The 13,816-nt window shown below is 39.2% G+C and overlaps 1 protein-coding gene across 1 annotated transcript in view; it reads right to left on the reverse strand.

Annotated features, from left to right (window-relative positions):
- LOC133155591 (calsyntenin-2-like) overlaps positions 1-13,816 on the reverse strand; it is a 135,865-nt gene that overhangs the window by 66,930 nt on the left and 55,119 nt on the right. The window contains exon 2 of the mRNA XM_061281034.1: positions 8,542-8,664. Within this exon, the coding sequence (XP_061137018.1) occupies positions 8,542-8,664 (123 nt within the window). The remainder of the gene's footprint in view (positions 1-8,541; positions 8,665-13,816) is intronic.

Raw genomic sequence — 13,816 nt, forward strand, 5'->3', positions numbered from 1 at the left:
TGGCTCAGTAATATATGAGCTGGGCTGGCTCACTGCATAAAATGGATAAATTACAACATGACAAGAAATGATACTAAAAGTGAAAGACTGCTGTAGAAATACATATGTCTGCAATTATTGATCCATATGGTATAGTGACAAAAGCATGCCACTGACATGCTAATAGGACATAAGGGAACTGTTTTGTCCTGCTGTGATAAAAAAAGGTACTTTCTATAAGAAATATTACATTATATACAGTATAAATTTCAATATTTAAAAAAACTACCGTATTTCCCGGACTATAAGGCCCACCGGACTATAAGGTGCACCTTCAATGAATGGCCCATTTTAAAACGTTGTCCATATATAAAGCGTACCGGACTAAAGGCACACCATTAATGCAATCAGACAACACATTTGGCCCGCGGGCCGGAATTTGGTCCATATATAAGGCGCACTCGACTATAAGGCTGTTTTTAGTTTAGCTTTATAGTCCGGAAAATACGGTACTTCTTAATGTTCTCATTCTGAATAAAGAACGAATCAATAGTGCTTGGGCCTTATGAAACAATTTAATCAATATGGTGCTTATTGCTGTCATTGTGAATCCAGATGCTTCCAGGCGTGCCAGCAGCTGGCTGAGCCCCAGGTTGCCTGTCCGTCAGAGTGACCACAATTCACTGCCTGTAAAACAGCGCTGATGGCAAGAACACTTGCAAACATCCATCATGCAGGTGCATAGACTACACTTATCAGTGACGGGCTTTCCACACACGTTGAGTCATCATTTAGTGGAGGCTATCGATCACATTTCTGTGATTTACGCAAGGATTGGATCAGTGCTGATGAGTCACTTCACATAAAGGGCACTGGTGTGCTAGCTAGTTATTGTTCTGTTTAGTGAGACCCCCAGGCGAGCTGATCACAGTTCTTCTGGAGTACTTTCAAATTTATCAGGAAAACAAGAGGCACAAATACATTACACGTTGACAGTTCCATTAAATCCCTAACCCTGATATAAGTCACTTTGCTCCACATTCTCAGGGCCAATGACCTTAATCACCTTTTTATCAACCACCTTCCTTTTTTCCAAAGGATTGCCCATGCACTGTTTCCATGTGCATCTCTGATCAATTGGAACCTGAGGATAAAACATTAGGGTTCTTGTTCTTAGGAGTGAGTTATAAAGGTCAAGTGGAACAATGAGGCTAGGATAATATACAGTATGTCAGCAATTTGTCATTTATTTTCACGTATCCAGACTGTTTTCTGTATTCATGGACCGTTTTAGTGGCCTTGGTAATGATGGAATATATTTGCAACACACATTGCAGTTGGCATTGTTGGGACTAAATAAATTCAGTTTTGCTTTGTGTCATTTAGCTCCAGCTACTCATGTCATGGTCAGATCTGCCTTGTCTCATCAGTCTAATTCGCTCTTTGCGCTGGCTCTGACCATTGTCAAATGTCACATTTTCTTTTGCTTGTGCTGCATGTTCCACTTAGTTGGATCACATTTGTTTTGGTCAAGCCCTAGTACCTTTCTTTGCCTTTGTCGCTAACACATTTTTGTCTTTTTAACCGATACCCCACACTTGATTTGCCCTTTATGATTTCATGTACTCTGGTCTACCTGTCTTTCTCTGCCTGTCAGAGCGTACCAAGACCCAGCGGGGAGCACCCGGTGTCGGCCTGCGGGCCGTCACTCTGCATGCTATCACCATCAACCTGCTCAGTTCAACCTTCAGCTCCTCTTGGCTTCCCAGTGTCTCTTGTGCTAATTTTTCTGTTCATCTCCTCCTCCACACTTCTTTTGTCGATGAAGTCTTCTGACTTGCAGGTTATTGCAAAATCCTGATTCAGTTACATATTTTGATTTCTCCTGTTCTCCCCTGTGTGGTTTATCTTGTCATTGTCCATGGATAGTGGTGAGACTGGCTTTTTCTTGTCGTTCTCATCGACATCCATAACAAACCCAGTTGATCAAATTTGATTTTCAATTTGATGTAAGATGTCATGCTTTTTCAGATAAGCCCGAGATGCCAATCAATTCAAACATCATTCACTGGTGTCGCACAAATGTCGAACTTCTGCATTCCTTGCCTTTCCGTGCATGTTCCTCTGCCTTTTTGCTTGAACTCCAAGCAAATACACAAATGTAAGACCATGCAATTCCCCAGTAAAATGTAAGTCTCAAAACAAAACTGATGACTCGAAAGAAAAACGTCTGTCAGAAATGGGGAAATGGAATCTTCCATGTATTGTACCGAGAAGAGTCAGGAGTATTGCTTGCTGCATTTCTTTGGTGCTTAGCGAAGGCAAAATGAGCTATAGGATGAAAGGCTGGCAGCCTGCCCCACTGGAAGGGCTCCATCCTTTAGTGCCCTGATTGATCACGTTACAGTTAATTAAATTTTGGCAAATTGCTCCCTTTCTAGGTTAGGCCGTTAAAGTTTATACCAAAGCCACATATATCACTTTCTATATTTCTTTTATCAGTACCGCTTGTCACTTTTCTTCAGTGCAGAGCAGATGATGATAAACACTCTAACCCTTTATTCCCCTCACTAGTTCGTTTTTACCTCTTTATCCTTCTTTTGGCTTAGCGTCTTATGCTCCCTCTTGGCTTTTCATATCAATGAAGTATGACAGCTTCAATGAAGGAGAGCACAGCACTGAGTGTTTACCATATTTCTTACTCTGCCTGACTGCGCGGAAACGTCAGTATCTCAAAAGGAATCAGGCAAGGGGGAAATGGCAGGGAAGAGCTAGGGGCATAAAAATGACACTGGTGGACAAGAGCAGAAGTTGAACACGATTGTTCATCTGTCAGATAAGCTTCTATGCTGATAAACTGGCGTAATGCTGATGGGCAGGGTTACACTGCAAGTTTAACATGTATGTGTTAGTCATCACTGCCAATAATGTATGAGCAGCGCATTGTTTTGGATTGGAAATCGTACTTGGGTTGTGGATGAAGGTGAAAAACATTTATGAGCTGAGAGAGTTGGTTATCAACTCTTGTGATTTGTGACTCACATCATGCCAGACCTGAGGGTAAGTGGAGAGCAGAATAACAAGCCTCTGGATGGATTTACATAGACAATTAAAGCCTTGTTTCTTACAATAGTGGGAGAGCAGAACATCACTGTGGCTCTTTATTTCATATAATGATTTCATTCCGTTTTTTATTTGTGGTCAATCAGATTTTTATTACTTATTAGCGTTGTTTAGGAGTTGCTGCATTTTGTTATCGCTCAGCAGATGCTTTATTATGTACATGTCATTTGGTTATTTTTTGTGTACTGAAATAAAGTGTAGTTACACATCACTGCAGTAGGTGGCAGTGGTGTTTTTTCCCTTCAGCTTGATGTCAACAAAGTTATTTTTTTTAGTTTATTGTTTTTAGTAAGTTGACCTCTTGTACATTTTAAGACGTGTCTTGGGTTGCTTTACAAGCCTGCCAATTTTCGTGGCAAATGTACCGCAATAGCACCGCGTTAAGTCTCTCGCGGGCATGTTTTGGGTGAGTTATCATAGATGGCGACTTTAAAATATTTTTGGCACTCTAGATGTGCATGCAAAGTTTGATGAGTACCTGTGCATGTTTCGGCCTTCAAATGTGGTTCGAAAAATGAGCCGTTGTTGCTCATGGCCCTCATCAAACATCTCTCTGAAAGTATATTCTGAATTACTTTTTTGCAGCTGTATGATTGTGTCTTATCAATTTCATTGATGTGTTCTGTGCATGAAAGGCATTAAGAGACCATCAAACATGTACATTGTAATTGATGAAAAAGATAACAAATTTCATAGGTTCCTTGAAATACTACACTTGCCCACATCTATGGGTTATTTTTCTACTTTATATGTATATTAATGAATGCTACTCCTGCATGTATTCAGAACTCAACAAATTTGATAGGGTCCTTGAAATAGTACACTTGCCCACATCTATGAGTTCTTTCTTCTACTTTATACGTGCATTAATGAATGCCCCTCCTGCATATATTCAGACCTCTTTCAGTAAGTCTCAAGTGGGTCTGTCTGTGTTGTCACAGAACTCGGTGAGCTACTTTATTTCGGGCCCTTTGAACTCACTATTTCTCTACATCACTGAGGACGTGATCCCGCTGCGATAACATCAGTGGTAGGTGTACATAGTTTCCTCAAGAGAAATAATGCCTTCACACTGTCGTGTGTCTTTATACTCTTTGCCACAGAGAGTATAAAGGAGTCATGCTATACATATAGTAGTATTGTGTGCACGTGTGTGTGAGTATATATCAATGTGTGTCTTTGACCACAGCCGGTTGCACATTAAATGAAATGTACATAGATACACAAATCTAAATGTATGAATGTAGACATAAATAAATAAATAAATCATATATAATTAAATTTAATGTACTATCTATACATCTAAACATACTATCTATGTTGATGTGTGTGTTTTTGTGATAATTAAAGGGGCTAAAATTGCATATGTGCAATAGCATTTTACCTATACTCAAACTCTGAATCAAATCAGTATAGACAGACTTGTTGTATCACTTGAAGTGAAAGCCTTTACACCCACTCGTCTAAACGACACTATTTGTACTAACTCATGTGAGGCAGCAGAACCAAATGTCAGAATGAGATTTGCTTTATAGTTTAGTTTATTGTTTAGCACATATTATTATCAATAACTGTGCAAGGAGGGAGACGAAGCCTAGGGCTTGTTTGTACAGCCAATAAACTAAATATAGACAAGATAATGACTGCATGCCAGGAAGCACAGCATAGAGTAGTATCAGTACCCCTGAGGAGAACTTCTTTTTACTGCCTGGTCTTGCTCTCTGCTTCACCTTTGATGTGGCAAGCTCCAGCATAGCAATGAGATACTTTATATTTGCATCACTTAAACAGAGGAAGCTTTAGATTAATTGTATTTAACGGTCTTGCTGTAGTATAAAACAGGTTTATCCCTTCAAGAATGTACATAAATGAACATTTAATATCCACTATAGAAAATGCCATGCAGGGACATTTGAAGAAGTGGTTTAATACATGGAGATTTCTGAACAGTAAGAGGGGTCAGAAGTGAATGCTTGCAAGTGTGAAAAAACGGAAATGAAGAATTAAATACTAAAAGCCTTCATTGGCAAGTATGTATAGCCTGCAGCCAGGGTTCTCACCTGTCGGACCCCACTTCTGATTCTCACTCTTCATCACATGGAGCCAGAAACATACACATGCCTTTGGCAAAGCAGCGGCTAGATAATGAGACCTTATTGTAAAAGGCTGAAAGATATTTCACAATAATTCAATGGTTATCCTTCTTGCATTGCTAAAAAAAAACAGGGATAAGTTCCAAGAATAACCACTAATGCACACGGGTCTACCAAACATCCACTTTTTGCACGGGATAGGAACAGAGTCATGCTGCGAAAAGCACATTTCTGTAAATAACCGATGCTCCCCTGGAAGGCATGTAATATTTATCCGAATGGAGAGTTTATACCATAAATATATCACAACTTATGACCCTCAAAACACTTTCATAGTTAAAACATTTTCAAAAATGGTTGTACCATTCAAAATATAATAAATGGCTTACAGCTAAAAGACTAACATAGGGTACAAATTACTGTCCATGTATGTACACATCAACAGTTCTGTTGATGAGGTTGCTGGTGATGGCAATTATCATAATGACTATAATGATGATAAATGACTGTGGCGGTGCAGGCTGGTGTAAGACAATGAACATTTGAATGCACAGTAGAACGCAGGAATCACTATACATTATTGCTGACTTTGAGCGAGATATCAGTTCAGTGCTACAAGAGCTTTGATACTTAGTGTTGCCAGACCACTGGATCAAAAAATGATTGTTTTTGTGGCTTGGTTCGGTTAGTTCGGCTGAGCTAATGTTACAAATCCTGTTGTTTTGCTGCTGTTTACTCAGTACGCCAACAAGGACATGGGTGCCTTTGTCTTATCTAGCCGCTCCTGGTTATCCTAGTGTTGGATGTCAATCGCAAAACATTTTGGCTTAGTGGAGGTTTGGTTGCTATCATTGGCTGTGCAGACATAAACATTAAATGTTGCAATTAAAGACCTTATATTAAAAGTCTTACATAATGTTGACAGGATTTTGTAAGGAAAACAAAATAATTTTAAAAGAAAAAGACTTTTGAAACATGATTAAGTGAATAGCTTAATTTGCGATTACTGAGCTGAGACTATGCGACAGTTCACTGTAGAAACACTGAATGTTGATAAAAAGCTTTATTCTTTTGCAGTTCTGGCACCAACAAACACTTCTCAATCATGCGTGTCAATCGTGCATGTGCAGATCTCCGCTTGCTTCTCCCGAGTTGCTCCTCAATTTTATGCTCCGATGGATGACAATAATTTAACCTTCCTGATATGCAGTTGTATTTAATTGGACTGTCACAAGTTCCTGGACGGGGGCTATGGGAGCAGATTGGATTCAGGTGACCGATCTTGTACAGTCATGTTTCGAGTGCCTTACAACGAGATTTTGCAACATGACACCGACAAGCCTGTCTACATCAACAACATTCAAATAGAAGGCAACTCTATTTCAAGTCATTTTAATTGTATATCTTTATATTTATTTGTAATACTACATTATAACTCACAATTAAATGTCTATTTTTTAGAGCTCCACTCTTGACTGCGGGATTGGAACTGTTTACCCTTAAACTAACACTTCTAGCAAAGAAAAGAATAAATAAGCCATTCCCCAAAATCTATTGTCTTTAATAAAACAGCTCACTTTTTACTTTCTTCATTCTTCTTATATCATTCTCTTATCAGAACAGCCATGCATCCAGTCTTTGTAATTATTTTGTGCACACTTATTATTTCAAAAATACTTCACTACTAGTTTTGCTACTAATACAAATAATGATAAATCTTAATTCAATTATTATATCTACTTTGTGGCTTTAAGACGTGCCCTTGGAGCACGCAAAAGCTTCACTCAGCTGATAAGCACCCACAATTTCACCAAACGAGTAATAGAAGAAAAATAGCCGTTTTCTATATCCGTTTCTATTTTTTAATAAAGCAGTGCCTTTCTTTAGAATCTCCCCTTTCTCTGTGGAATGAACAGATAATGGCCCTAACCCTGACATTATCAATAAATGTCAGCAAAATAAATATTGCCTTCCTCTGTTGATTTTGTTAGCCATCAAAAGACAAAAAAATTGAAAGCCCTGAAAAATCCCATTACAAAGTCTATGTGCTTCATTTGTGTGGCTCATTGAGAAAGTTGATTGCATTTTAGTAGTTCATTAATAACGGAGTATGTGAACAATGGCAAAGAGAACAATTTGTCATCTTGAACTCAAACTACTGCGGTCATTTGCATCCCAAAAGCAAAACACTCATTAAGATTTGTATGATTTGAACACTAATGTTGGTGTAGTTCATCGTAAATGCATTAGTGCTCCCACTGGTGCAACTAATAGTTGTGCTCGCACCAGCGCGTGATTTGGTCACCTTTGCGTGTTTTCGGGATGTGGGAGGAAACTAGAGTGGGTTTTCTTCGAGCACTTCGGTTTCCTTCCACATCAGGTCGTGGGCATGCTGGAGACTATTGGCCCATCGGGCAGTAGGCGGGGGACACCCTGAACAGGTTGCCAGCCAATCGCAGGGCACACAGAGGTGAACAACCATCCTCATTCGCACTCACACCTATGGGCAATTTGGAGTGCTCAATCGGCCTACTAAGCATGTTTTGGGGACGTGGGAGGAAACCGGAGTGCCCGGAAAACGGGGAGAACATGCAAACTTCACACGGGGAGGCCCGTAAGTGGAATGTAACCCTTATATAGTACTTGCATGTTTATAGATTGGGGGATATACAAACGTCTTCTGTCAGGACCTAAGTCGTTGTTGGTCACCCAGCTGACCTCCCATACTGTTTTAGCATTTACTTCCTTTCAATCTGAAGGGTCATTTTTATAGCAAGTCCTCTCAGACTATTGGCAACTGACTACTAGACCACTAAGACCCACACAGAGACACACACAGCCAAACTGTGGCCGTTCTTTTACTTTCTGGACCTTCTCTGCACACACACACTAATCATGCCCAGCTTGAAAGACTTGAACAGGTTCCAAACATATGCAAGGGGCACATTAGCAGCCTGGCAGGGACTAACACCTTCCCACAAGAGCTGGCACCCCTTTGGACAAGCTGGAAGTGTCACAAAGTGGGTATACTCTAATCCAGTCACAGTCATCTATTCTTTCTTGCAGTTCTCACCACCCACCGGAGGTAATTGGAGACAAAAAAATAACCATGAAATGGGTTCTTAAGGACTTATTGGATTTAATGATTGCCCCAATCAGAGGGGTAAGATAATTTAAATCACAAACTGTGATGCATCCCTGCTAAGCACTCAACCAATGTGTGTAACATCAATTTAAGATTCATATATTGTGGAGATGCCTTTGGAATGGCTGCTTTAAGTTTGGTAACGCTAAAATTAAAAGTTGAGTATACTGGAACAATAAGGTTTCATCATTGCTTTCTTACCTGCATATGGGATGGGAGCATCCTTGTCCAGAGCCACCAAAGGAGGATCAAGCAGAACAACATCAGTGTTTTCAGTGATTACCCCATGGTATGACGTCTCAATCCATGGCTTGTGTTTATTCACTGCGGGAGACAAAATATGAAATGTGAGGGATAGACTGCTGCAGCAACAGAAATGGCAAGACTTTATAGGCTGGGAGACGTGTACATGATCTGTACTCAACAACACAAAAGTATGACTCAGCAAATATTCAGGAATGTTTTTGTTATTCTTTCACACTCACTTATTGTACTAATCTCCATTGCAATTACTTTCTCTTGCATGTTCTTTCCTCCTGTCAAACCCCCCTGTGTGTTTCAATGCAATGGGTCCTAGTTGATCAATCAGCACTGCACTCCCAACTGAGCTGTATCGACACCCATGTTTAAACAAATGTCCTGTGTTTAGGGTATAATTAAGAGCTCTAATTGATTAAAACTGCCCTGGATTGAGTGGCAATGTGCTGAACCACGTACACGTGTTTCATTGACAGACAACCTGGATAGATTGATTAAATAAAATGAAACAACCTGTTGTATTGAAAATAGAACATAACTAGGTTCTGAAAGTTCAGTAAATCTTGATTAGCAACAACATATTTTAATGTAAAAATATTTTAAGGACAGTTCAGCGGGGACCCAATAGTATATTTGTGGGCACCTTGTTTGTAGTTTTAGTTGCCAGGTGTTCCGGTATACGTATTTGTCCATATAGTTTATTACCAGATGTTGAATAATTGAATTTTGCATAGAGCTTTTTTGCAAGACACCAGAAAACTAAAATTACTGCAACCAATGTTTTAAGTTTCCACCTGAAAAGTATTGCTAATTTCACAACCCTGATAGAGTCACGACAAGCACTGATGGATGGAAACGTTATACAATGTTATTATGGGATGAATATGCATGAGTTTGTTCCAAAATGGTGAAATTGTAATTTTTGGTTTAATTACAAAAGCCAAGATTTTAGGGATCAATTAGCCTGGTGCGTCTGTGAATTGGATTTTAGGGAAATTGTTATGCATCACTGCTGCCAAAACTGCCAGTAAGACAAAACAGTTTAAAGTGGCAGCCCTAGGGAGTACGCTATTTATGAATAACTCCAAAAAGATGTGAATGTGATTACAGCGTGTGATACCTAATGTTGAGTCTGGGTGTTTTAGGGATTTTGTGTTCAGTCATACAGCTTTGCCCTACGGACCTTTTAATTATTCTGACATGACAATTAGTGCTAGGACCAATTATTTTAAGACTGGCCTGAATGTTTTCTCAACAATATTTCTGTGGTTGTCAATGCACTTCCAGTTATTCAGCAGTCAGCACTTAGGATATCGACATTATTTACCCGGTGCGACCAACAATACAGCTGTGACAGGTTAATGATGGTTCAAGCTCAGGTTTGAGTTGACTTAAGTGTGTCAATATTTCCCCCCATCATGATTTGCTCTTATCCAATATTATTTGAAGTGTCTCAATTGCTTACCGTACGCATTCCATCACAGACAAGAAATACAAAATCTAAGGTATGTGAGCAGAATGGGATCAGTGGATTGACACCATGGGACTTCCCCCTGGAGTACACCGATATGGTCTACTTTTGTTGCAAACAATTCAGTCCACCACAGGTTGTGAAAGATGAGAAAAGGGTTTATCTTGCAGCAGTGAATATCTAACGACAGTGGCTAACCAGCAATCCTTGGATGGATTTGTGCACAGTAAACAACCGAACATCTTGCGCTTCAATTAAAACAAAAGGAAGGGAACAATGAAAGAGTGAAAATGAAGCATCGTTAATCTTGACTAAAGATTCAGTGATATGCGACAAAGACATCCAGCAGGAAAGTTGAAAAATAAATAACATAAAGTTGTCCTCATTGCTAAATATCAAACATTTCTGTGAAAGACTCTCTTCAATAGGTATGTTTGTCTTTTTGACAATTTGATTGAACCGGGCTATACTCATGTACACTGCAGCCTTGAGGCTCCAGAAGCTGCTAATAGGATACGCTTCTAGATTTGCTCAAGCAAAACACACCTCAATTGTACTCCAAGTGACCCCAATTATTAGAAGCAAACAACATTCATTGACGCCGAAAACCAACCAGTAAATGGCATTTGCTCATATCTTGTTTAGGATGGAAAGAGGGCGGGTTTTCAGAGGCCTTTGATGAAAATGCTTTAGGATTCACCGGGATGACACCGACCATTCTGATTTTTATCTGGACATAACTGAAGAACGCTTTCCAAACAACATTTTGTCGTGTCTACAATATCATGACCTTCCACAGAGAGAAAATGCCAAAGGTTAAACCATTACTTTGTTTTTTTCACCCTCTTTTGTTTTCACAACTACATGCACAGACAAACCAACATCTTCTACGTGGCTTACGTCAAACTCATCGTCAGTTGCATTTCCAATTACTCCATAGGCTTAGAGCGCCCTCATGCTATTTAGTGTGAAAATGACGTGAAATGATATAATGTGTTAATAATTTCGCATATAAGTTGCTCTTGAGTATAAATCGCACCCCCGGCCAAACGATGAAAAAAACCTGTGATTTATAGTCCGGAACTGTATGCATAATCTTCTGCACCTTCTATAAATGTGTTTTCTCACATTTGAGTTGAGTTAAAGGCCACTGAACCATTTTGGTTGCTCAATTAAATTCAGCCACAGGGGTTGTGCCAAACAGTTATTAACCAGTACATGCTAATATAATCAGGTTGTGTGACAGATGAAAGGTAAATGTTAGAACTTAGATGCCCTCCACTGCCAGTCAGCAGGACTATCTCCCTTTGCTATTTCCTTACCAATTAAGTTGTGAGCTGTGGAATAGACTGGAGGCTCTATGCAAGGCAGAGGTGCTATGACAGCTGATTAAACTCTGACCCAGCCCACAATGTGTCACCATAACTGCGCCGCTGGGTACCATCTCCTTAGTGGCGTCTGCTGCAATCTGAACATGCATCGGTGGGAGGTTGTCATTGTGGCAAGAGAAACAGTTCTAATTAAAATAGAAAAATAATCTAGGAAATTAAACCTAGATTTATAAAGTCAACAAAGGGGCTTTGAAGATTCCATCAGCAAAATGAAAAGTAAACACAGCAGAGGCAGTAAGCCATAGCAGAAACGAACATGTAATTACAGTGACAAGGAGCTGGTGCCTCAAAAATGTCCATCAATGGAACACAGCAAATGATGGACTTTCAGGCTTTTGTAACATCACAGGATGTGACTCGCCCCTCATTTCAACGACCCATGGCTTCTTTGAACCTTGCAGACTTTTACAAACTCTAATCATCTCTGTGTTCTGGCTTGCTTCCGTGTGTAAGCTGTGATGATCCAGGAAATAGCGATGTCCAAAAACCTCAAAGCTGATTCTATAGGACAGTAGATGAAGTCTTGAATTTCCTATCATTTATTTTGGTTTGATTGATTGATTGAAGTTGTGGGTTCCTTTGTATCGTGTAAATAGATAGTTGACCCTCAGAGTCAGTTAGTTTTTTTTTTTTAACCCCTTTTTTTCTCCCATAAGTACTTCTAGGTTGATTGATTGATTAAATATACAAAATATACTGGTAAATATGAAAAAGTAACAATAAATTACTACCTTCGGCACAGTTTACACGGCATGACCAAAATGAGGAGTAAGTAAAATTTAAAATCTAGACCGACTTATCAGTCCCTAAAAATTTGTTAACTTATAATACTATAACAGATTATTCATGTGTCCTGTACAATATACTCTGCTGTATCAATTCATACAAATAATGGTCACATTGGTCACATAGTACTATATGCAGAACATGTATTAATACTGTAGGCCCCAATTCTGTTAGATATAAACCCCTATATACTGACATATACAGGATATACACACAAATACAATTTTTATGTGAGCTCATTTATTCAAGGGACTTTTATATGCATTATATGACTGGAAGCTAATTAAAGTGTCACCAACCTGCACATGAAGTCTGTTGAATGATTGTCACATTATGGAATGCATCATCATTATGCAAGCCTCCAGTATATTTTGCCCCATATGACCTTGATCCAATCGTGAGGTCATGAGGTTATTGATGGGGAAGAGTACAGGCACAGACAAACCAACGGCATGCTTTCATTGGCAGTTTCAGCCGAACATGTTGACCTCACACACCACAAATTATGTACGTAGAGACCTGCTTGCTGCTTTTTTTCTATCCCACTATGTTGTATCACCCTTATGTTTTTGTGGCCTCAGAGCTGCAAACACATTTTTCAACCCATGCGACGGGAGTATGTGTTATCCTTGTCAGTGCTCGGCCACATTTTCATGTTTTGTTTTTTAATAATTTATGGTTAAGACCACTGCTGGAAAACAACAATCTTTTCCTATCATAAAGGCCCTTGAGTGAGGTCTGTGGTCTATTGAGTGATTATATTTTATTAGAACGTCTGCTTGCTACTGACACTTCTAAATAATGCATATTTTTGCCTTCACTTTCTCAAGCAATGCCTGCGCTCAGGGTCTCAGCTATTTTACCCAAGGTCCAAGTAATTTTGCCCCTTCTCAGATTAATGATTACAATATGTGCAAGTGTCTTTGTTTGTGAATTCACAGAGAAACACTGATGATAGACTGTTAAATGTAATGTGGTTGTACTGATCTCAAAAATAAGTTATTTTGTTCTGAACCAATGTGCTACTATGCTGTTACATGATAGTGTAATTCAACTTTGTGTACCATTAGGCCTTCTTCAAATGTAGTTTGGACTTAAGCAGTCCAAAATTGGAACGACTTGGTTCAGAGATTGTGCCTGTTCATGAACAAATTGGTTTACAAACAGGATTTTCAGACAAATACTCTTTCGGTTCACGAACTATGTTGCGGTTCATAAACTGGCACATACATGCAGGTATTTAACTTTTTTGCTCTAAATTAGCTCTCAATATGGGTCTAAAGTAAGTAAAAAGTAATTGTGCTATTAGGGAAGCCGAAAGTGCTTCAGTTCTGGCTGTGGTGCAAGCAGGCTACCTGTGGGGGGCCGGTAGCTTGGCGGGAGGCACCTGGTTTAATGTCGGCCGAGGGGCACACTGGGCGTTTGTGTTGGTTGTTCATTTTAATGTGAAAAATATAATTAATAGTCACAGAACTATCATATAAAAATATTTTGTATACAGATAACATTAAAGGGTTTTAAACAACAATTAATTCCATTCTCTATGGAAAGTAACTCGTTTTAAGGTAAC

Source organism: Syngnathus typhle, linkage group LG6, assembly GCF_033458585.1.
Source record: "Syngnathus typhle isolate RoL2023-S1 ecotype Sweden linkage group LG6, RoL_Styp_1.0, whole genome shotgun sequence".
NCBI classification, from domain to species: Eukaryota; Metazoa; Chordata; class Actinopteri; order Syngnathiformes; family Syngnathidae; genus Syngnathus; species Syngnathus typhle.